This window comes from Haliotis cracherodii, unplaced genomic scaffold, assembly GCF_022045235.1.
Source record: "Haliotis cracherodii isolate W230 unplaced genomic scaffold, xgHalCrac1.p SCAF_17, whole genome shotgun sequence".
Taxonomy (NCBI): Eukaryota; Metazoa; Mollusca; class Gastropoda; order Lepetellida; family Haliotidae; genus Haliotis; species Haliotis cracherodii.
In genome coordinates, this window is record NW_027266272.1 from 1,323,283 (window position 1) to 1,350,296 (window position 27,014).

A 27,014-nucleotide genomic window follows, 5' to 3' on the forward strand; every position below is an offset into this window, starting at 1 on the left:
CAGTCACATTGTCTATTATCAACATTGTCTGGTGGCTTCAGTCACATTGTCTATTATCAACATTGTCTGGTGGCTTCAGTCACATTGTCTATTATCAACATTGTCTTGTGGCTTCAGTCACATTGTCTATTATCAACATTGTCTGGTGGCTTCAGTCACATTGTCTATTAACAAGATTGTCTGGTAGCTTCAGTCACATTGTCTATTATCAACATAGTCTGGTGGCTTCAGCCACATTGTCTATTATCAACATTGTCTGGTGGCTTCAGTCACATTGTCTATTAACAACATTGTCTGGTGGCTTCAGTCACATTGTCTATTAACAACATTGTCTGGTGGCTTCAGTCACATTGTCTATTAACAACATTGTCTGGTGGCTTCAGTCACATTGTCTATTATCAACATTGTCTGGTGGCTTCAGTCACATTGTCTATTATCAACATTGTCTGGTGGCTTCAGTCACATTGTCTATTAACAACATTGTCTGGTGGCTTCAGTCACATTGTCTATTAACAACATTGTCTGGTAAAGCGTCAGTCACATTGTCTATAACAAGATTGTCTGGTAGCTTAAGTCACACTGTCTATTAACAACATTGTCTGGTGGCTTCAGTCACATTGTCTATTAACAACATTGTCTGGTAGCGTCAGTCACACTGTCTATTAACAACATTGTCTGGTGGCTTCAGTCACACTGTCTATTAACAACATTGTCTGGGAGCGTAAGTCACACTGTCTATTAACAAAATTGTCTGTTGGCTTCAGTCACATTGTCTATTATCAACATTGTCTGGTGGCTTCAGTCACATTGTCTATTATCAACATTGTCTGGTAGCGTCAGTCACATTGTCTATTAACAACATTGTCTGGTGGCTTCAGTCACATTGGCTATTTACAACATTGTCTGGTGGCTTCAGTCACATTGTCTATTAACAACACTGTCTGGTGGTTTCAGTCACATTGTCTATTATCAACATTGTCTGGTGGCTTCAGTCACATTGTCTATTAACAACATTGTCTGGTGGCTTCAGTCACATTGTCTATTATCAACATTGTCTGGTGGCTTCAGTCACATTGTCTATTATCAACATTGTCTGGTGGCTTCAGTCACATTGTCTATTAACAACATTGTCTGGTGGCTTCAGTCACATTGTCTATTATCAACATTGTCTGGTGGCTTCAGTCACATTGTCTATTATCAACATTGTCTGGTGGCTTCAGTCACATTGTCTATTATCAACATTGTCTTGTGGCTTCAGTCACATTGTCTATTATCAACATTGTCTGGTGGCTTCAGTCACATTGTCTATTAACAAGATTGTCTGGTAGCTTCAGTCACATTGTCTATTATCAACATAGTCTGGTGGCTTCAGCCACATTGTCTATTATCAACATTGTCTGGTGGCTTCAGTCACATTGTCTATTAACAACATTGTCTGGTGGCTTCAGTCACATTGTCTATTAACAACATTGTCTGGTGGCTTCAGTCACATTGTCTATTAACAACATTGTCTGGTGGCTTCAGTCACATTGTCTATTATCAACATTGTCTGGTGGCTTCAGTCACATTGTCTATTATCAACATTGTCTGGTGGCTTCAGTCACATTGTCTATTAACAACATTGTCTGGTGGCTTCAGTCACATTGTCTATTATCAACATAGTCTGGTGGCTTCAGCCACATTGTCTATTATCAACATTGTCTGGTGGCTTCAGTCACACTGTCTATTAACAACATTGTCTGGTGGCTTCAGTCACCTTGTCTATTAACAACATTGTCTGGTGGCTTCAGTCACATTGTCTATTAACAACATTGTCTGGTGGCTTCAGTCACATTGTCTATTAACAACATTGTCTGGTGGCTTCAGTCACATTGTCTATTAACAACATTGTCTGGTGGCTTCAGTCACATTGTCTATTAACAACATTGTCTGGTGGCGTCAGTCACATTGTCTATTAACAACATTGTCTGGTGGCTTCAGTCACATTGTCTATTAACAACATTGTCTGGTGGCTTCAGTCACATTGTCTATTAACAACATTGTCTGGTGGCTTCAGTCACATTGTCTATTAACAACATTGTCTGGTGGCTTCAGTCACATTGTCTATTAACAACATTGTCTGGTGGCTTCAGTCACACTGTCTATTAACAACATTGTCTGGTGGCGTCAGTCACATTGTCTATTAACAACATTGTCTGGTGGCTTCAGTCACATTGTCTATTAACAACATTGTCTGGTAAAGCGTCAGTCACATTGTCTATAACAAGATTGTCTGGTAGCTTAAGTCACACTGTCTATTAACAACATTGTCTGGTGGCTTCAGTCACATTGTCTATTAACAACATTGTCTGGTGGCTTCAGTCACATTGTCTATTAACAACATTGTCTGGTAGCTTCAGTCACACTGTCTATTAACAACATCATTGCTTGCTTGAAAACAGTGTTCTGGCCTCCAGTCCCTGGATCATGCACATAAAAATCATTGATGTTTTTTAAGGCACTACAGCGATGAATCCAAAAACAACCAAAAAATCCTAATACTTACTGACTCCCTAAGTGGACTACAAGCCCTCCAAAACAAAAATACCAAAAACCGACCTAAATTAATAAATCAAATACTTAAAAGCTCCAACGACCTAACAAAAGCAGGCAAACAAATAACCTTCTTGTGGATACCCGCCCACGTAGGAATATACGGTAATGAAAACGCCGATAAAGCAGCTAAACTATCCCTTAAAATCCCAGAAATAAGCTTAAACTTACCCATCTCAAAATCAGAAATTAAAAGTGTAAACAAACAAAAAATCACAAAAAAATGGCATAACCTATATCTAAACTCAAATAGCAAAATCAAAAGAGTGCTCAGCAAACCACTAACCAAACCAAAAATTCTCCATCCATCAAAAAAAATCGACAGAGTAATCACTAAACTCCAAACAGGACACACCAACCTAAATAACCACCTAAAAAAATTTAAAAAACACACTACAGGTAACTGCCCACACTGCAAACAACCAGAAACCCCAGAACACGCACTCATCCACTGCACACACTACCTAACACATCGAACCGCATTACAAACCACCCTCAATCTAAACAAGGCTCTCACTCTAGAAGCAATACTAAACCCACAAAATAAACTAGAAAACTTCAAGGCCTTAGGCGTATTCTTAATAAAAACGGAACTAATAAAACGCATCTAAAACCATAATAACCTACCAAATCAAAATCACATAAACAAACAATCATCCACCATACCCAGCTCCCTTAGTTCTCCTCCCCAACCCCATCAGCATCTATTCCAAATCTCAAAATTCCCAAATTCTATATAAGCAACCCCAAAAGCCCCCTCTTGGGTTGCACAGACCACCCTCGCCCCTTTCGGAAACACATTAAATGGCCTGGCCGGGCCCGTGTGCGAAATACGCATCAGTCGGAAAGCGCACGTTAAATCTCCAAAGTAAGTAAGTAAGTAAGTAATGATGCCTTTCCATCACCTGCCATGCTTGTTGAAACACCCTCCATGTGTATAGGTCACTGTGACCTCAGCTGGGGTGGAAACAGTGCAAGATCAGACGGACGTCAGACGACACAAGTCATTTCGACTTCACAATCTGTCTAACATCAATAATGTGTACATGAATTTTAATTAGTCACAATAACTGATGCATACTCAATATAAACGCATCGATAGTTGTGTTAGCCGTTTGTATAACTAATATCTTAACGCTAACTATATTTTCACCTGGGTCCCTTTGTGCATGCTTATTCTGAGCAAGCGTCTGTGTTCAAGTTTCGTAATTGGCTCACCGATGCTGATAATTGAATCTTTGATGTCATTGTGGCGTACGCCTTGCGCTGATGCTTGCCAATGGTCATTCCGTCCCTTTGGTTTTTAACATGTCGACTTGCAACAACTATAAAGTCTGTTAGGTAACAGCGCTGCTAGCTGTCCTTGCATCTTAAACTCAGCGCACTGTTCTCGGAGACAGCTGAGCAAGAACAGCGGTCATGCCACTAACATTTCTACATAATAAATGTCGAGAGACGGCGACACCCCCTTAATCCCGACAGAAAGTATTCCCCAAAGAAACCGTCTTGATTAAAACATTTCTAAGCTATGGTATTTCTAGATCTCTGTTCCCACCATAAATGTGCTTCACTGGGTTGCGATGCAAAAAGACGCTGCGGATCATTGCCGTGATTAGATATGCTGGTTCTGGGTTCGAATCCTATATTCGCCCTACCTTTGATCTACCCCATCCAACTTCTTCACCAGATCTGAATCATAGCGACTGCCACAGGTGCATGTGTTCAAAATTAGAAAACATATGGGCAATCGTGGTCAAAAATTTAACGAGGACCAGAAATTGGTTGCTGCTGCGGAGGACTGGCAGAAAGAGTTTGATTTGACAATGAAAGGGGACCATTTTGAAAAATAATGAAAGCTCAAGCTATCATTTCAATGTATGCAAGGCTCTAAACGTTTTGACACAGCCTCTTAAATATGTTTTTGTGTTGTATACACTAACATATTGGGACCATTTAATATTTTATTCTTTGACTAAATGATCTTAGTTTAATACCCAGCTTTGTTCAATGATAACTTGTCAGTTGAATTTTTGAGAAAACCCTAAAAGATGTTTGTTTCAGAAATATTCTAGCCATAAGTACATGGCGTCCGCCAGTAAATAGTCGAGTTTGGGCCAGACAATGCAAAGCTTTGATATTGAGAACAACGATTTACGACGTCGAGATATGTTGTTGTTGTGTGTTGTTTAATGCCGCACTCAGCAATGTTCCAGCTATATGACGGCGATCTGTAAATAATCGAGTCTGGATCAGACAATCCAGTGATTGACATCATGAGCATCGATCCACGCAATGGGGATACGATGGCATGTATCAACCAAGTCAGCGAGCCTGACGACCTGATCCCGTTAGTCGCAAGCACAGTCGCCTTTTACGGCAAGCATGGGTTGCTGAAATCCTGTTCTATCCCGGATCTTCACGGATAACGACGTCGAGATAAGATTACAAGCTATCAACCGAGTCATGGAGTCTGACAAATCGATCCACGTGATCGCCGCTTACGACTTGCATAGATTGCGGGTGTCCAACTCTGACCCGGGACCGCCAAGTGGAGGAAGTCGTAGATGATGCAGCTGGTAGTATGTTATTGAAACAAAGGTGTTCGGGGTTATGATGACAAACTGAGAATCACTATCAGTAGGAAACTGACTTGCGGATAGCAGGACCCAGGCACCTTTCAAAGATATCTTCGTTAACTTGAAAACAGAAATCGTTTGAAAAACCATGAATGATCTAAGCAGGGTTCTCCTTGATGTGTTTGAATATCGCTGGCACAACCTGAAGACAATAACGTGTATTCGTCCACACTGTCTCCTCGAACGCAAACCAAACGCCCCAAGAGACATGCGTGTCAATAATTTAGATAACTCATTAGCAACCACTGACCCGAGACATATAATCTTTGAAAGCAATAATCATTTAGTGGTTCGTGAGATGGTCGTCATTTACGATTTTTCTAAACTTGAGTTCATTCCGTGCATTGAAATATTTATTGTGTTTAAATTTGTCTCGCCCTTGTCGTTTATTTTGTATCAATACACACATGAAATGTAACTTATTATCCCCATTGCCCTATCCACCCACCACCGTGTGCCCTTTAGTTCATCTCAATATAAATCAAGTCGTTACATTTTTTCATTTTCGACATTGCGTCTGACAAAACAATGCATACATGTATGTAGTTAACACTTTGCATACACGATCCCAGAGACGCGCGCATTTCTATATTCATATGCATCTTTATGACATTTGATGTGCCCAAGGTTTGCGAAGTAGTATTTCTTTAACTGTTTGATGGGCGTTCTAGAAATCGGTGAGTAAATAAGAAAACATCATGGATAACAACTTCGAGTTTATCGGAAAAAGCGGCATTTCGATGTGATTCTTAGACTGTACATAAACCAGAAGTGCAAGAAACAAGACAATGTTCTCCATAAATTGTACGTTTCTTTGGTATTTCATAACCACCCTTTTCACTTTCAATAACATGTAATTCTACAATGACGATGAAAAGAACCTTTTCCAAATTAAAAATGGAATGGCTATATTTTTATCCAATTACACTATCAGATGCAACCATTGGCAGAACCTTAGCCCCCACTACAATCACACTGGTATGTGCTATATATGAAGCGCAAGTTTAATGAATGAAAATGGCTGAACCACGTTATCACACGAGCGTGATGTAACTGCACACGAACAAGGAGTATTCTCATGGTACTGTGAACCAGAAACGCAACGCACCCAGCATGACGTCATAAGGGAACTATATTCAACGGGAAGAGACTCGGCATGGTTTTTTTCCAGGCACGGGGAAGTCACCGCCATGTTGCGAAGAACATTTGTCCATAGAGGCACTCTTAAGAGCGAGTGCCATCACAAGGGCTTTCTGACAAAATGACGTGCTCACTCCAAAGGGGATTTCTTGGCCCTGGCGTCATCAAGTTTTATGCCTATCACATCAGTTTCCTTGTTGTACCATTGGTTATCATACCGGAAATACCTTATCTTCTGTGGGGACAATATTTACATCTGTATACAGTTAAGACTGAGTGTATGTTGAACACATATAATTATTATTACTGACCTTTTCCCTATCACCAGCGTTGTCATCTGTATACAGTTGTCGTTAAGATTGAGTGTATGTTGAACATATATAATTATTACTGATCATTTCCCTATCACTAGTGTAGTCATTTGTATACATTTGTCGTTAAGATTGATGGCATGTTGAACATATATAATTATTATTACTGACCTTTTCCCTATCACCAGTGTTGTCATCTGTATACATATTTCGTTAAGACTGATGGTATGTTGAACAAATATAATTATTACTACTGACCTTTTCCCTATTAACAGCGTAGTCTCAAACCTACGTGTATTAACCACGAAGATATGTCTGACTTACAGCGACTTTACCATAGAGGCATGCCGTCTGATGTTAGGACCTCGCTGTGATTTCACAATATGAGAGCCTCTTCACAAATTAATTGTCATTTTGCTTTTGCTTTGAACAAATGCCACGAAGGGTCAAGACATTCCCTATCCCTACTTCACTTGAGACGTGGCTAGTCCAACGTACATTTAACCAAACTCATGACCGGGTAAATAAACATCGGCGTTCGAGACAATGCGTTAACTGTATAACGACTTACGAATTTCAACTTAGCAATGGATACGTTGAGTTTACTTTAATTAATGCCTACCACTAACAAAGTTTAAACGCAGGTTTATATCCAACCTTATGACCTAGGCACGACCTTCTTTGCTTAAATTAACTGATATATTAAAAATTCAAGGTATGTTTTTGTTTCTTGTTACTCACGAGTTCCGAATGAATGCAAAGCAACATTGTTTGAGACTATGAAACATTTCTCTGTTTAAATTGTGAGATATATCACTAGTTATGTATCATTATGATAAAATTGAGACTCTTCAAGCTTCGCGCAGCTCTGAATCATAGTGACAGTGTACCCTCAACGGCGTAGATCATGAGGCCAATCACTGGATTGTCTGCCCAAGACTCGATTATTTAGATCGCTATCGTAACGCTGGAATCTTGCAGAGTGCAGCGTTACACGACAAACAGACAAAACAAAAAAAACTAATAGTGCATCCACTTTTATCATCGTGACACTGTATCCTGTATCACAGGGCGCATATGATGTATCCATAAATCTCTGATAATGTGATAAGAATTTCACGGTCTTTACCGTCCTACCTCACAAAATCACCTACAAGGCTTTCGAGCACAAAAAACGTAGTTAAATTTCAAATTCAGCTTATCGTAACTACTAGCGTATCTGTAACCGATTACGAGAATAGGACAATATATTTGATGTTTAGTCCTGAAAGTGTTTCATTAATAGTTGATCGACATCCTTAGAATGTGATCGATCGAAAGCTGATATTAGACGCTAGCGAGTAGGAGTTGACGTGATCGCTTGCTTAGAATCACAAGATAATGTCTTCATATGCGTAAATGGTAATACCTAATTGAATATGAGACGAAGTGGGAAATTGAGTTAAAGACTTTTATGATAAGCTCCAGCCCTAGGCAAGTGATTCGCTGAACTGCAAGCATGATAACAAGCGTGTTCTAATCTCTGTTTTGTGTGTTTTAGTTGGCTGGCGCTGGCGGGTAAGGACGCCAATGGAAGCATGTTGACGCAGCTCACACTAAAAGATGCGATCGATTAGCCAGTCACCAATCTGCACGGAAGTACAATAAGTTGCCAACTCTCCATGGTAGTAATACCAGCAGTCGTCTCCAGCGCGTGACTCGAGATGTAAGAAATATGATATTGAATAGAAGCACTTCGCCAATGGATGAGTTTACCATGTACCCTGAGGGGGACAGTAACGTCACCGCGGTTGTGAACGAAAACCACACGACAAGCCCCTATCCGGACCCACGTTTAATCTATGAGGAATACGATAAATGGGTTGAACTGGCAACAGTCTCCTATTATATTGACCAGCGGTATTTGTGGTTCATATTCGCATTTGGTTTCCCTGGCAACATCGCCACCATCTTCACCATCCTCCGAGTCGGCCATGTAGGAACGCCATCCTTCTATGTGCTGCTGCTGGCCGTCGTGGACAACCTCGCCATCGTTGTCAAACTGCTGTATCACCAACTAGCAATGTACAGTGTTCCCATTGGAGTATCAGGATGCAAGACTTTGAAGTTTCTTGGAAGTTTTCTTGTTGCGTTTGCAAACTGGGTGCTCATCACCCTTGCAGTGGAACGGTTCATAGCAATACATTTCCCGTTCTCTCAAACATCGACCCGGAAGTTTAAGATGAAGAAAGCCGTCCTTGTGGTGTCTGTTGAGGCAGGGATCTTGTTCTGGGTGTTTGCCCCGGTGTTGTGGACCCACTCCTACATCTACGACTCCTACCTGGACGTCATGCGGTGCGGTGAACCAGAGGAGTACCGTTACTTCGTGGAAGAGGTCTGGCACTGGATCGACTCCGTTGTGTATGCCGTCATCCCGTGCATCTCGCTCTTCACGCTCAACGTTCTCATCATCCGCGACACGACGCACTCACTCAAAACACGGACCCTCCTCACCAACAGCATCAACTCCAGAAGAGGCAGTAATTTCAACGTCCAGATCACGGCAATGTTGTTGACGGCGTCGATAGTGTTCGTGCTGCTGACGCTGCCGGTGTGTGTCTACTACGTCGTGAACGTCTACTGGCACGTCTCCCCCTACAGCGTCCAACAGGGATGGAAGAGCATATTCAGGGACATGGCCTACCTTCTGTGTGATCTCAGCCATGCTGTCAACTTCTATCTATATTTCCTAAGTGCCCGGAAATTCAGACGTAACTTTCTGAAGGTCGTCATGTGTTCGCGTCGTGGAGCCGCCTACCCCAACTCCAATACCGCAACGACATGTCCCAATAATTACATATAGCTCCATCTGCGGGACGAAAGCACAACGTTAACATTGCTTATTTATTTTGCGAATTCTTAGCATGTATTCTGAACGGATGATGTATTATTAGCCATCGCTTTGCATACGGGACTTTCTTGCGTCAAGCGTTCACTTTTTGATTTAACAGCCGGATAGTATTGCATGGGAAGCATTTGGTATTTTAACTTCTTATTGCGGTAAAAAGTGAAACTTTTCTTTTTAATAGTTTGGTTGTGGGTAGGTGTAGCTAAGCCTAGAACTGTGTGAGCTAAGTCGGATGACCTGAAGTGTGCCTATAAGGCTTAGTTCAATTCATTTCAAGGTATTGGTTGTGTCTTCTTATCCCCAAATGACTGAGGATGCGGAACTTGACGCGGATCGTCGCGAGGCAAAGTTCTCAATCTGGACGATTCAGACTGCGGCCTGACATTTCCACTGGAAATATTATAAACAGAGATATTTGTACATACAGTGACGTAATGTGACGTTCATTGTAATGGCCCCGATCCAGAGCAGCTAAATACGTTTGCCTTACATCTCTACCAGGAGGAATGTGAGAGGCGGATATCAGTTGTCGCATTCTGTAGGGAGGGATCGACCATGTGATACTCACGGGCCCGGGAGTGGGAGGGGCGAGTGGGAGGGGTGAGTGGGAGGGATGACTGGAAGGGGTTTAGTGGGAGGGGTGAAAGGTAGTGCGAGGGGCGAGTGGGAGGGTGAGTGGAAGGGGTGAGAAGGGAGTGGGAGGTGCGAGAAGGGAGGGGCGAGTGGGAGGGGTGAGTGGGAGGGGTGAGAAGGGAGTAGGAGGGGCGAGAAGGGAGGGGCGAGTGGGAGGGGTGAGTGGGAGGGATGAGTGAAGGGATGAGGAGGAGGGTTGAGAAGGGAGAGCGAGGGGCGAGTGGGAGGGGTGAGTGGAAGGGGTGGGAGGGGCGAGTGGGAGGGATGAGAGAAGTGGTGAGTAGGAGAGGTGAGAAGGGAGTAGGAGGGGTGAGTAGGAGGGGTTAGTGGAAGTGGTGTGTGGGAGGGGTGAGTGGAAGTGGTGAGTAGGAGGGATGAGAAGGGAGTGCAAGGGGCGAGTTGGAAGGGTGAGTGGAAGGGGTGAGAAGGGAGTGGGAGGGGCGAGTGGGAGGGGTGATTGGGAGGGGTGAGTGAGTGGGTTGAGTAGGAGAGGTGAGTGGGAGGGGCGAGTGGAAGGGGTGAGAAGGGGAGGGGGAGGGGTGAGTCGAAGGGGTGAGAAGGGACTTGGAGGGGTGAGTGGGAGGGATGAATGGAAGGGGTGATTGGGAGGGGTGAGATGGGAGTGCGAGGAGTGAATGGGAGGGGTGATTGGGAGGGGTGAGTGGGAGGGATGAATGGAAGGGGTGAGTGGGAGGGGTGAGATGGGAGTGCGAGGAGTGAATGGGAGGGGTGAGAAGGGAGTGGGAGGGGTGAGTGGAAGGAGCGGTAGGGGCGAGTGGATGGGGTGAGAAGGGAGAGGGAGGGGTGAGAGGGAGGGGTGAGTGGGAGGGGTGAGTGGAAGGGGTTGGAGGGGTGAGTGGAAGGAGTGGGAGGGGCGAGAGGGAGGGGTGAGTGGAAGGAGTGGGAGGGGCGAGTGGAAGGGGTGAGACGGGAGGGGTGAGTGGAAGGAGTCGGAGGGGCGTGTTTCGGAGGAGTGGGAGGGGTGAGTGGAAGGAGTGGGAGGGGCGAGTGGAAGGAGTGGGAGGGGTGAGTGGAAGGGGTGAGAAGGGAGATGGAGGGGCGAGTGGGGGGGGGGGGGGGTGAGGGAGAGGGGTGAGAAGGGAGTGGGAGGGGTGAGGGAGAGGGGTGAGAAGGGAGTGGAAGAGGCGAGTGGGAGGGGTTAGTGGGAGGGAGGAGTGGGTGGGGGGAGAAGGGAGGCGTGCTGAGTTTGTTTAATTGAGACAAATCATTATTCTCGACTCCTGAAGACACACGATGTTTCTCTGATGCATAAAACCATTTTTCAAAACATGAACGAATGTATAGTAATAGATTTGTTTTGGCGAAACCTGAGGTCAAAATACTTTTCCAGCATTTATGGGAAGAATGTTATATTTTTCCAAAATAAATATCCTTGCCACCGCCTCCCCCCAGAAATGATTAAATGAGCGGCCACTAGCACAGGACGTGTGAATGCGAGGCATGCTATAGATCAGTTGTGTTACTTGTGTACTTAACATTCACCCCACTCAACGTGACGAGCAGAGCCAAGATGATTGTGATATACGATCTATTGTGATGTGATATACGATCAATGGACCGTTCATTTAATACTGACGGGAGGTACGGTGTGTCCTTTGCTGTCACTGCTTCAAGACATGGATATACAATGGTCGGTCCCCAGTCACATGTATGTATAACATTATTAGATTAGAATTATAGTCAACATTTGACAAAGCTTGACAGTTTATTTTTCGCATTGCACTGAATTCATCCAAGTTATATTTTGGCCTTCTTGGCAGTGTTTTTTATTGTCATTCAGGCATATGATATGGCGGTGTAGGACAATAGCATTTATGATTTGGCATGGCATTTAAACGAAACGAAGACCAGCTGTCTGGGCAGCACAATCGAATGTTGAGTAGCATCCATTCAACGCCTACTCTTTGATAGTCCAACCTGTTGATCTAAATATGTATTACTGAACCTTTCATTGGGAACAGCAGCTTGATGATAAGCGGGGTTTCGCAATATTTTAGAATGGAGATAGATTTGTCGTGATAGAGATCGATTTGAATGAATGAATGGATGAATATTGTTTTACGCCGCATCAGCAATATTCCAGCTATTCACGGCGAGAACTATAAAAATATCAAACATGTACTGATAAAGAACAACCATAAAAGTATGATATCAAAGATCACATAAAATATCAGTTATATATCACAGACAAATGGAAAAAAAACTGACTATTTGGGTTAAAAACTAAATCTTGTCATAAAGATGGATTTCTTTCAAAAATGCTATAATCGTGTGGCAGAGATCGATTTGAAAGAACTATTTAATGTAACAAGGTCATTGAGCCCTCACATCGCATGTCATTTTCTGATGAATAGCTTCCAGATTCATCATTAACATGCAAAGTATCCTGGCTGATTATTAACATGCAAAGTGTCAAGGCTGATTATTAACATGCATAGTGTCAAGGCTGATCTTTAACACACAAAGTGTCAAGGCTGGTCATTAACACGGAAAGTGTCAAGGCTGATCATTAACACACAAAGTGTCAAGGCTGATCTTTAACACACAAAGTGTCAAGGCTGATCTTTAACACACAATGTGTCAAGGCTGATCATTAACATGCATAGTGTCAAGGCTGATCATTAACAGGCATAGTGTCAAAGCTGATCATTAACATGCATAGTGTCAAGGCTGATCATTAACAGGCATAGTGTCAAGGCTGATCATTAACATGCATAGTGTCAAGGCTGATCATTAACAGGCATAGTGTCAAAGCTGATCATTAACATGCATAGTGTCAAGGCTGATCATTAACATGCATAGTGTCAAGGCTGGTCATTAAGACGCATAGTTTCAAGGCTGGTCATTAAGGCGCATAGTGTGAAGGCTGATCATTAACGTGCATAGCATCCTGCCTGATCATTAACATTCATAGTGTCAAGGCTGATCACTATCGTGCATAGTGTCAAGGCTGATCATTAATATGCATAGTGTCAAGGCTGATCATTAACGTTCATAGTGTCAAAGCTGATCATTAACGGGCAAAGTGTCAAGGCTGATCATTAACACGCATTGTGTCAAGGCTGACCATTAACATGCATAGTGTCAAGGCTGATCTTTAACATGCAACATGTAGTTTCCAAAACAATAACTAACAGCCAGGGCAAGTTCAAAAGTGATCTGAAGCGAAATTGTTCTATTAAGATATTATCAATATGTGTGTGACATGTTTCACCGAACATAAGAATCAGTACTTGTGATCATGAAGACGTAATGTTAAGTTCATTACCCGTGTCATCTTCAATTCACTAACCTTTAAAGTAATTAAAACATAGCTACATGCATGTATGTTGTCAAATCCAAATTTCAAGTGTATACTTTCATTTGCCGAACGATCCCTCTAGTTTTAGTCGTCATAATATATTAGTAACATGCGTGATGTGGGTTTTGTGTATACATTTATGTGTATTGTAATGCTTTTCAGCATGTACTCTGCTGCTTCAAAGTCCCATACATGCGTTCCAGTCTCAATGAAAACACATAGAACGAAGCATCTACCATACTTTAACTTAAAGCAGGAACACGAGAGGTAAATGGGATTTATGCGTCCCACGTTAGGTTTTGTACCAGGCGAGGCTGAGGCGAGGGACGTATTAAACACCATGTACCCCGCGTGATCCTGCGACAACGAATGTATCTTACCGGCATGTTTTAGTATGACATTGTAAAATAATTAAAACAAATTCAAAATTAATAGGAAACAGCTGCTCGAGCTGAGCGGAGGTTAGCTTGTGCTATGTGACGTGACTTTCATTGACTTGCTTTTTGCTTCGAAGACGGGCAAAAGGGATGTATTATGCCTCTCCGAATCCACGTGCAGCTTGACTTGCTCGTGGCGGGGTATGAGTGATTTATTTCCCCCCTGAGAAATGTTTTTCCCACCAAGGATGGATACATTGTATTTAATCAAGATCACGTGGTTCAATGAGATCTCATATTCTGACATGGGGGTATGATAACGTATTTTATCAAAATCACGTGGACCAATCAAATTTCGTCATTGTGACCTGGAGGTATGGCAAGTCCCTTTGTATTACATTCCAGTTTCATGACTACACATACTCGACGTGTAATGCAGAAGTGCTTGGTGTCTGCGAGGATATAACATGTTACAGTCGCTTACAGCCTTCAACTTTTGCAACTCAGCCCCTAAAAGAATTTTGCTGACTATATTATTTAATAGCATGATCAAGAAATTTAAACTCAAGTTTTTTAAGCTTCTTTTGCTTAAATCTTTAAATTCCCCGGGATATTCTCGACAATGCTAAGTAATCTGGGATATTTAACAAAGAAATAATTCCCTGGATATATGTATTTCAATTGAGGACAGAAGTCACCGGAAGAAACATAAACCTTTGCTGAATTCTCAAAGGTTGTAAATCATGAATTTACAACTCTTGACAATTTTAAATATGACATTTAGAAGCGTAACATACATTTATATATTAACATCAATTAATGTCAAAATATTCGTAATTTTGTAACGGCCATCTTTGCTTCCAGTGTGTATTGCATTATAGTTAATTTGTATGTTGGATTTAGTATTACGCCGTCTAAGTGGAGTTCGTTACTGTATTTCTGACATGCCTACCGAAGGGTGAGCTACGCAGCTGTATAAGTAGCTATTGGGGCTTGTAAATAGCCTTTGTTCCTACTCCAACCTCATATATACATGCATATACACCTGTGGCCTTACATCAGGAATAACCTTTTCTTCAATACAATACTTGAATAAAATATGTTAATCATAATAATTATGTTTTTTGTTGTGATTTCTTCCTACCCAGGGACAGTGTCAGACCTGTAGGTCTTATTTGTATACCGTGGGCAGTTTGTGATGAGTGTAAACACTGGTGACGAGAGGATGTAAGGAAGGCACTTTCCATGTATGAATCGCTCTGTTTGTTTGTTTGTTTATTGTTTAACGCCGCACTCACCAATATTCCAGCTATATGACGGCGGTCTGTAAATAATCAAGTCTGGACCAGACATACCAGCGATGGACATCATGAGTATCGTACCACGCAATTGGGATATGATGACATGCATCATCCAAGTCAGCGAGCCTCACCACCCGATCCAGTTAGTCGCCTCTTACGACAAGCATAGTCCTTTATTACGGCAAGCATTGGGTGCTGAAGACCTGTTCTACCCCGGATCTTCACGGGTGTTCCATGAATGAAGTGAACTTAAATTCAACTATTCATTTCATTTCATTTCATTTCACATCGGTGAGAAACCGAAGAACACACGTACGATTGTAAAGGGTAGGAGCTCAAAGTGACGTAGATCGTAAACGATGCTACGTTAAAAAGATTCAGCGTATTTTGTTTGGTCCAATAGAAAATATTTGTAAGCATGAATTTCTCCTGGACACTGTCCTATATTGTGCTAAGAATATCGCCAGTATGTTGAAGCAAGGGAGAAACGGACGTGTGAGCTATATGGAGTTGGCTCACATCCACTAAGTCAAGACCTTATTCGTTAGGGTGCAAGATGCTTTTAGTTTAAACATATTCTATCCTCTTGAAAATGATTAGCCACAATTTATCACAACTTGGATTACCCTCTCCCATAGATTTACATGTATGCTCAATTACAATTAATACAATAAATGACAGAAAAGAGATATTTTGATTTTATGCGCAACTAACAGATCTTCTAATCAATCACTGAGTTTCTAAATGCTACAAACGTCATACATTTGAATCACGTAGCAACCGGATAACTAGACAAAGAAAACAGAAAAGGAAATACTTTCGTGGTGTAATGACAACATTTCCTGATATCGTATTCTTTCCTCTTTTCTTTATTATCATTTGAAATCTGACAACTAGAATCATTTCAGTAGAAATTTCGCCTTAATTAGAACATTTCGTTACTCCTCTTGGTCATTTAGTCTGTATTGGCAATGTCATCATTAAATTAAAACGTCGTCATGGTAACACTTGGGCGAGCATTTGATGAGAAACTGAGAGCTATAGTTTTATGATAATATGTTTTTGGAGCATATTGTTTACAAGCTAACTAAATAAGGCATGTGCCAGTGGTATGCATTTGCTCAATATATTATTGAACTGATGTAAACGCATCTAAAATTAATATCGTGTGTTTATTCTTAGTGTTGTTATTTCAGGCGGTGGTTGTTTATTGATGGAGTATTAGAAGTTGCTGGAAACACCGTTAACGGAGAAGTGGCAAACTTGATATATACGTGTGGGTGTCACAGAGCTGTTCTCCAATGTTTAGGGGGGTCATTAAACAAGAAAAAAAGTGGATTATTGGAAACCCTTGTCAATACGTTTAGCTCAATACAACCACAGTAACTCCGTATTAGATTAAACATTCCCCGTAATCACTCACTAAGAAAACCTAAGTTTCGTACGACCACCGTGTAGCAAAGGGTCTGACGGATCCTTGGGGGAAACAATCCAAGATCTAGAAAGAGTATCAGAGAGGTCAATCTACCCTGGATAGCCGGGAATACAACGGTTAGGGGCGCTTAGCCCGAGTTTTTCTAAACATTGGGAAAACACAAATAGCTATATCCACAAAGATGTGAGTACCAAATTAAAGCGCTGAACAAACGCTATCTGACGGAATCATTAAATATTTACAACAAGCCATGTACAATTTTGGAGGAGGCAAATATCGTCACAAATACACGAGAAACATCTGAGTGTACATTTTAATAATCTAATGTTCGGATATTACAGTTACAAACACATTTGCAATACAGGAATAAGGTAGCGAACATATCGGAGATAACAAACATCAAGTAAATACATGGCGAGAGTGTACCGTTAAATCAACAGAGAAGGAAATAGCCGGCTCACTATATTCTCCAACTAGGAATGAAATGACACTGTATAACGCCGACCGCCGAGCGTGATAAGGGTAGCTTCGAGACCTGGTGACAGTGGGTGCCGTTTGCTTGCTGTCAAACGTTAGTTGACTATACTAATTCTTCTTCTTTGATAGTCATTTAGAAGTTGGAGTATCAAGTAAGGATAAGAATTTATGGATGAACAACTTCTTTATTACAATTATTAGCGACGTTTCGATGTAGATTCTAACACCGTTATAAAGCAAGTGTTTCGGTGTAGATTCTAACACCACTAACAAGCAAGTGTTTCGGTGTAGATTCTAACACCGTTACCAAGCAAGTGTTTCGGTGTAGATTCTAACACCGTTATGAAGCAAGTGTTTCGGTGTAGATTCTAACACCATTATCAAGCAAGTGGTAACGGTGTTAGAATCTATATCGAAACGTCGCTCTTAATTGTAATAAGGAAGTTGTTCATCCATAAATTCTTACCCTTACTTATACTAAGATCGGCGTAGAGTTTTGCGCTATTTTTTGTAAAACGGCACGCTTGACCACAGGAGTTTGTAACGCAAACCTTGGTAGATGCGATATATGTGTGGTCACAGCCAGTGCCAGTACTGTACTAGAGGAAAGCGTTGTAACGAGGCCAACTCACCACGTACTTTCAATGTTTACTTTAAACACTCTATTAAAACTATACTCTCATTTCAAGCCAATACCTGAAGCCACATAATGAGACCGTCCTTTGGGAGCTAGAGTCTCCAGGAGATCAAAATAATGTTATTTGTCGATTCCATCGTCGATCTGTCGGGGACACACAAAACTTGATTATATAATTAGTTAACGTACATTTATTCATCTTAATCGGCCCCTTTGACGTGATCCGTGCGCCATAGACGACTTTGGCCTTGACATATTCCACACAGAATGTATGAGATGCTCAGCAGTCGAATCAGACATGACATCGCTGGTTAATAACATAAGGCCAGAATGCGACATCTTGACTCCGTGAGTCAAATAGCCTGCTACCGAAAATAGCACAATAGTTAACGAGACACGGGGTATGCTTTATGTGATAACGTTTATCCCGAGATCAGCAGGTTAATAGGTCTTCGCGTACAGAACGCCCGCGCCCGCTGAATGAATGTACCGGACCAGGAACACCAATCGTTCATCAATGCGGTGTTATTGTCCTGGTGTGGATACCCGCCTGGTGTGCTGTTTGTCCCCACTATGCTCGTACAGTCAAACGTAATGAAAAACGCCACATCTGAATTACAAAACCTAATACGACCCTTCTTTCCAATGAGGAATGTTTTTAACGTGCACGCGATGTTGTTAAGACGATGTATGGAACAACGAGGTTGACGCCCGCTGTAGCTCTCGAAAATCGCCTTTAACAAGATATATTTAACAGAAATCAGGATAAAGCCTTAAACAAATAAAAATTGAAAGTAGCATGCATTAGTTCAGTTGAAGCCTAAACACGAAAGTAGCAAGTGACATCTAGTGGTGATAGATATACAGAGGAGAAAAGACATATTCAAAGTTGTCTGGGAATCATTTATTAACATTGGTAGAGGGGACACTTCAACCACTGGTGTCATTACAGGCCGCCGTAGCCTGGCAGAAATACTGCCGTGCGACGTCAGGCAACACAAAACACTAACTTTGTTATGCAAATTGTGCAAGTGGCAGATGTTATCAGGTAGGCAGGATATGTTTACCCTTTTTGGGATCACCTGGTCAGATCACTGATTTTCGGTGATCCATTCATATCGTTTTCACCGCTGTGTTGCCTTTTGGAATCTGTTTCTTGGATAATCGAGATAAGTTATTGTCCGGCGCTGACGTATATACTAACTCTGTTGAAAAGATTCTATCAATAGAATTCCAAATCTACTAATCTACAGTGCATTAATGTGAAGAAAAATGTTCACTCTGGCCTCGCGGTACACTGGTAAGATTCGCCTGATAATCTTCCTAAACTTGTTAGTATAACACGTATTCTTGGGTTTTACTAAAGTTTAAAAGCTCTTGAGACAAATTACAACACTCCGCGCTTTGCTCACAAATCAATCTGACACGCCGTGATAGAAATGAAATCATGTTAAAAGCGGCGTTAAATCATGTTCACTCACTCGTCGCGACTCAAGGTTCGAATATAACACTTCGTTAAGGCAAAAACCGTTAATTCCAATACCTTTTTAGAAGAATCTCTTTGAATGGCCAAGATAGTGCCCTGATGGGTACCATTATGTTATATCTCTCACGAACTACATTAGTTACGAACTCGAGATAGTTTATGATGCTAAGGACTTCGTTTCGAAGAGATTTAATGACACTGAATTCTGTTCACAGTTGAAAATAAATAACCAGCAGCATACTCTGGCATTGATAGGAAACCCAGCGACACCTCCGAATATACCAATAATATTCTCACAGCACGTAGCAAATAGCACGTTTCGACAACAATTCGTAAAACATGATCTAAACCAAACTATCTATCACGTTGCTCAATGCAGAGTCAGCAAGTTTGCAGATGTTCAATGACAGTAATTCTGTCTTATTTTAATTGTTTTAATTTGGTGTTAGTTTTTTTATACCAGCAGTCTGCCCGCACTCACCACGTCCCAATTACATGGTCCGTCTAGTCAATTAGACGCAGTCTAATCAAATAATGATAGATGCAAATGTTGGTTGCGGGGACGAACCAAAAGTACTGATGTTAAATGATATTTCTTTCAGAAATGTCTGAAGCACAACACCACTAAAGTTTATGATAGACAACGCCAACCGACAGCCACTTGAAGCTGAGTAGGGGGCAAGACATATATTCGTCAAATTAAATGCCAGGGGAGGACGTTGATCCAGATCCTGTCACAAGTGGTGAAAAATCCTGGCCCGGAACCACGTAAAAGATGATGTTACACTATTTGCCAAAATTGTTTTTCTTAATAAGCTAAAGTTTGTTCACCCGTTATGACAAAAAGCATTACAATATTTACTGACATAAAGTCAATAGGATAAAAATATCAAAGGACTTCAAAGTCTTCCTCAGTTGTGAAAACATAATATTAACCTATTTACCGACATGATATCAATACATTATACAGTTACAGCTTCACCTCTTGTTACAAAGAACATGATTACAATATTCACTGACATGATATCAATACATTATACAGTTACAGCTTCACCTCTTGTTACAAAGAACATGATTACAATATTCACTGACATGATATCAATACATTATACAGTTACAGCTTCACCTCTTGTAACAAAGAACATGATTACAATATTCACTGACATGATATCAATACATTATACAGTTACAGCTTCACCTCTTGTTACAGAGAACATGATTACAATATTCACTGACATGATATCAATACATTATACAGTTACAGCTTCACCTCTTGTTAAAAAGAACATGATTACAATATTCACTGACATGATATCAATACATTATACAGTTACAGCTTCATCTCTTGTTAAAAAGAACATGATTACAATATTCACTGACATGATATCAATACATTATACAGTTACAGCTTCACCTCTTGTTACAAAGAACATGATTACAATATTCACTGACATGATATCAATACATTATACAGTTACAGCTTCACCTCTTGTTACAGAGAACATGATTACAATATTCACTGACATGATATCAATACATTATACAGTTACAGCTTCACCTCTTGTTAAAAAGAACATGATTACAATATTCACTGACATGATATCAATACATTATACAGTTACAGCTTCATCTCTTGTTAAAAAGAACATGATTACAATATTCACTGACATGATATCAATACATTATACAGTTACAGCTTCACCTCTTGTTAAAAAGAACATGATTACAATATTCACTGACATGATATCAATACATTATACAGTTACAGCTTCATCTCTTGTTAAAAAGAACATGATTACAATATTCACTGACATGATATCAATACATTATACAGTTACAGCTTCACCTCTTGTTAAAACGAACATGATTACAATATTCACTGACATGATATCAATACATTATACAGTTACAGCTTCACCTCTTGTTAAAACGAACATGATTACAATATTCACTGACATGATATCAATACATTATACAGTTACAGCTTCACCTCTTGTTAAAAAGAACATGATTACAATATTCACTGACATGATATCAATACATTATACAGTTACAGCTTCACCTCTTGTTAAAACGAACATGATTACAATATTCACTGACATGATATCAATACATTATACAGTTACAGCTTCACCTCTTGTTACAAAGAACATGATTACAATATTCACTGACATGATATCAATACATTATACAGTTACAGCTTCACCTCTTGTTACAAAGAACATGATTACAATATTCACTGACATGATATCAATACATTATACAGTTACAGCTTCACCTCTTGTTACAAAGAACATGATTACAATATTCACTGACATGATATCAATACATTATACAGTTACAGCTTCACCTCTTGTTACAAAGAACATGATTACAATATTCACTGACATGATATCAATACATTATACAGTTACAGCTTCACCTCTTGTTACAAAGAACATGATTACAATATTCACTGACATGATATCAATACATTATACAGTTACAGCTTCACCTCTTGTTACAAAGAACATGATTACAATATTCACTGACATGATATCAATACATTATACAGTTACAGCTTCACCTCTTGTTACAAAGAACATGATTACAATATTCACTGACATGATATCAATACATTATACAGTTACAGCTTCACCTCTTGTTACAAAGAACATGATTACAATATTCACTGACATGATATCAATACATTATACAGTTACAGCTTCACCTCTTGTTACAAAGAACATGATTACAATATTCACTGACATGATATCAATACATTATACAGTTACAGCTTCACCTCTTGTTACAAAGAACATGATTACAATATTCACTGACATGATATCAATACATTATACAGTTACAGCTTCACCTCTTGTTACAAAGAACATGATTACAATATTCACTGACATGATATCAATACATTATACAGTTACAGCTTCACCTCTTGTTACAAAGAACATGATTACAATATTCACTGACATGATATCAATACATTATACAGTTACAGCTTCACCTCTTGTTACAAAGAACATGATTACAATATTCACTGACATGATATCAATACATTATACAGTTACAGCTTCACCTCTTGTTACAAAGAACATGATTACAATATTCACTGACATGATATCAATACATTATACAGTTACAGCTTCACCTCTTGTTACAAAGAACATGATTACAATATTCACTGACATGATATCAAAACATTATACAACTACAGCTACAGCTTCACCTGTTTGCCCCTATTATGTTTTTAGGTTTATCAGCACCATACCCGTCCTCGTGGGTTTCACCGAAGTGGTAAAAATATGAGACTTGCATCAGTTCGGGCTTTCCTCCGACATTAAGCTGACACACAGTGATAAAACTGGATTACTGCATATATCGGCGTTTAACCCATCTCACTCACTCACTCACTCACTCACTGTATCACTGATTTTTAATCAATAAATACATGACAAACATCCGATGTCGATGTCATTAACTGAAAGGTGATGGATTGTGTTGGCTGAGCAGAAAGATTGACAATAACTTATTTAGATATCAACATTTCGTTCCAGATGATAGACTGACCGAGTCCGCGCTCAAGTCCGGACAGTGTGAGATATCTGCAAAGACCAAGTCATTATCACCCTACCCTAATGTCTAGCAACGTTAATCACCATTGTTCTGATTCCTTTGATATGTTCAAGGTAAACCGTAAACTAATTACTTCGTTACAGGAACTTGTAATGGGCCATTACCAATTGATCGTGACCTTCCGTCTAACGACGTACTTATCAAGATGCCAGCTCCACAGTGTGGAACCTCCTACCTACTTTGACCAGTCAGTGCTGTACTTACTGGCAGCGTGTAGCCTAGTGGTGAAAGCGTCACGGCTAAGTCCCGGGTTCGATTCCACACATGGGTACAATGTGTGAAGCCCATTTCTGGTGTCCCCCGACGTGAATTCCTGGAATATTGCTAAAAGCGGCGAAAAATAATACGTACTCATTCGTTAATCCGGACGGCACCATTGCCAGTATAAATTTCCGTATTAACAAGTTATCGTTAGTGAGTATTTGTATTTTGTTAATACGCAGCCATTCCTAAATTATTCAAAACGTCAACCACAAAAAATAGTCTGCCTCATTAATCTGAAAACTAATGGTCGTAAAATTAAAAAAATAGTCATGAACATCATATATGATTATATGGTCATGTGATATTGTTTATTTGTTGTTTAACGCGGCACTCAGCGATATTCAAGCTACATGATGGAATGAATCAGTGATAACACCAGGTGTTCGCGAGAAGGTTAGGCATGTTCTGCTCTACCGGTGGCACCAGCCACACAAATTTCATAAATAATAAGTGGTTGTTCCTGACACGGCACCCATTAATATTCCTACCATACGGCGATCTGTAAACAATCGAGTGTGGACCAGACGCTCCGGTGATCAGTATAATAAGCAAAGGCCAACGTTTTTGGGGTACGACGCCAGGCTACCAACCAAGTCACCATGCAAGGTATCCCGATCCATGCAAGTAGGTGCCAGTGGGTAGGGAGGTGTGAAGACTCTCTGTGAAGGCCGCGGTATGAGATAGCATCGCCATGTTGAAAAGCATCGTGTCATAGTTAGTAAATGCCTCAGAACGGCTGCCGTCCGGAGAGCGGGTTTCCGGATAAACGGGGTGAAAACTAACGAGGTTTAACTGTATGCGAATATGATTTTCAGACTCCCTAACGAAACTTTCATAACAATCCTGAGTACACCCTGTTCCGCCCCCATCAACTATATTCGTTTCTCTCCTATCCTTTGAAGAACCGTGCCATGCATTACAATGGATGTAAACATGGACATTAAATTGCCTATCAAACGACACACACGAGGCGCTTTGTTTTCAAGGAGCCATTCTTTCTTGAATGATATTTCATATATGTTATGTTTAATACTGTTTTATGTACAATAAATTGCGACTGTTTTCTTTAATGCGCCTTCCCACCGAAAATAAGACTGGAGTTGCGTGTGGTGCCGTCACATTGACAATATAACAATCACGAAACATGCACTCGGACTTTAATAAAACATGTTGTTGTTTCACAACCATCCCAAACTTCTTTCTTTCTTTACATTCTGGAATATATGGTGGCATATTAAAATGTTCTCATAAAAGACATCAAATGCAGACTGAGTTTTTTACAGTTAATAACAACACTCCTTCGTGTCATTTTTTATATGGAAAGTGCAATCAGTAAGGTGATGTGGGTTGTACCGAAAGGTCACGCATGTGCAGATTATTAGCACAGGTTAGATATTAACATTCAAGCTTTTGTTTTACTACCCAGAATGCCACAGGCATAGCGTACATGTCCAATGCTTGGAGTGTTTGAATTACAACATATCTTTTATAACACATAAATAACACATTGAACACCTTAACATTGTGTATGTTTAAATCAAATAAAAACATGCAGCTTTAAAGCGTTTCAGTTACATTATAATTTTGGTTGATACAAGGATGTTTGGGTATAACATTTCTTTATTGTCTATTGGGAACAAACATGTAAAAAGGGAATTATATATTCAACCTAATTCATATACATATTATAATTTTCGAATTCTCTTTAAACAGTTTTGTGTTTACTAGATTCAATATAAACATCATGTGGTGGACATCTGAAAAGTCCTAATGTAGTCTGAAACTGTCAAAGACCAACATATCGTTAACTATTTATTAGCATGTGATTTATATTAATTATAAGGTGACCCGTGAGGTTTCGGTTGGATTTGGCCTTCAGAGACCAATGCTTCCTGTAAGAGGCTATACTTGTCGTAAGAGGCGTAAGGGTAGTCAGGCTCGATAACCTGGTTGATGCATGTCATCCTATTGCAATCGCGTTGATCGATGCTCATGATGACAATGACTGTATTGTCTGGTCCAGACTCGATTATTTACAGACCGCCGTCATGTAGCTGGAATGTTTCTGAGAGCGCCGTTAAACAACAAATAAAACACACAAACTAAACATTAGGTGAAAATCAGACGAAAACTAAGTAGAATGTGTGTACAATTCTTGGGAATGATGCGTGTTTTAGCTTTTGTTTAAACAATAAGTAACTACTTCTTGGTAATCTACCTATAACTTTTTCCATAACTATTCATATACACTTTCAGATATTCAACCCCCGAAACCTTTTTATTGATTACATTTCCTTTACGTCAACAAAATAACTTTTGTTTTCAAGGGCGTCCAAATTATAGAAAACGTTATATATATGAGTGCGTGTAAGTATGTGTAAATATGTAAATATATATATATATGTATATATTTAATGATCCTTTCCTCCACACATGTTCTCATTCACTCATCCACTTATCCTTTGATCCGCTCCTCTTCTGATCCTCTGATCCCTTCATCCTCTGATCAAGCTCATCCTCTGATCCACTCTTTCTCTCATCAACCAACCCTCTGATCCTCTGATCCACCTAATCCTCTTATCCTCTCATCTTCTGATGCACACATCCTCTGATCCACTCATCCTCTGATCCTCTGATCCACTCATCCTCTGATCCACTCATCCTCTGATCCACTCATCCTCTGATCCACTCATCCTCTGATCCACTCATCCTCTGATCCACTCATCCTCTGATCCTCTCATCTTTTGGTCCACTCATCCTCTGATCCACCTCATCCTGTCATCTTTGATCCACCTCATCCTCTCATCCTCTTATCCTCTTATCCACTCATCTTCTGGTCCACTCATCCTCTGAACCTCTCATCCTCTTATCCACTCATCCTCTGATCCTCTCATCCACTCATCCTCTCATCCACTCATCCTCTGATCACTCATCCTCTGATCCTCTGATTCACTTGTCCTGCCAGGCTTGTTACTAAATCCTAAAAGTTTGACCATATCACACCGATTCTACGGAACCTCCACTGGCTCAAAATCAATGAGAGAATCCAGTATAAAGTGATGCTGGTTGTGTTCAATGCGAGACACAATCAAAAACCAACTTATATCAGCGAGCTCCTTGAAGAGTACGTGCCTGGGAGATCTCTCAGATCCAGCTGCCAGTCCCTACTCTCTGTGCCTAGTGTTAGAACGACGCCTTTTGGAGGTCGGAGTTTCGCCAAAGTTGCCCCTGAGCTATGGAATAGGCTGCCATTGGATTTCAGGAACATTGACAGTCCTACTTTGTTCCGATCAAGACTAAAAACCTATCTTTTCACCAAATCTTTCTTGGAGTACCGAGGCTTTGTGTTTTCCTAGCTGTGTAATGTCTCTTTTTTGTGTAGACTCAAATGTAGCGCTTTTGAGCAGTTCTTCGAACTGGATACCAGCGCTATATACATTTGTAGTTATTATCTTATTATTATTATATTATCCTCTCATGCTCTGATCCACCTCATCCTCTGATCCACCTCATCCTCTGATCCTCTGATCCACTCATCCACTGATCCACTTATCCTCAGATCACTCATCCACTCATCAACTCATCCTCTGATCCATCTCATCCTCTGATCCACCCTATCCTCTCATCCTCTGATCCACCTCATCCTCTCATCGTCTGATCGACGTCATCCTCTGATACAACTTATCCACTCATCCTCTGATCCACTCATCCACTCATCCTCTGATCCACTCATCTTCTGATCCACCCCATCCTCTGATCCACTCATCCACTGATCCACCCCATCCTCTGATCACTCATCCACTGATCCATTTATCCTCAGATCAATCATCCACTCATCAACTCGTTCTCTGATCCATCTCATCCTATGATCAACGTTATCCTCTCATCG

At 40.6% G+C, this 27,014-nt stretch overlaps 1 protein-coding gene across 2 annotated transcripts in view; it reads left to right on the forward strand.

Moving 5' to 3' along the window:
- The window catches only part of LOC139464214 (probable G-protein coupled receptor 139), a 116,410-nt gene extending 106,280 nt beyond the window's left edge, over positions 1–10,130 (forward strand). For both annotated transcript variants that reach the window (XM_071245737.1, XM_071245739.1), the window contains one exon: positions 8,220–10,130. In XM_071245737.1, the coding sequence (XP_071101838.1) occupies positions 8,394–9,521 (1,128 nt within the window). In that variant the 5' untranslated portion in view covers positions 8,220–8,393 and the 3' untranslated portion in view covers positions 9,522–10,130. The remainder of the gene's footprint in view (positions 1–8,219) is intronic.
- Positions 10,131–27,014: the final 16,884 nt, after the last annotated feature.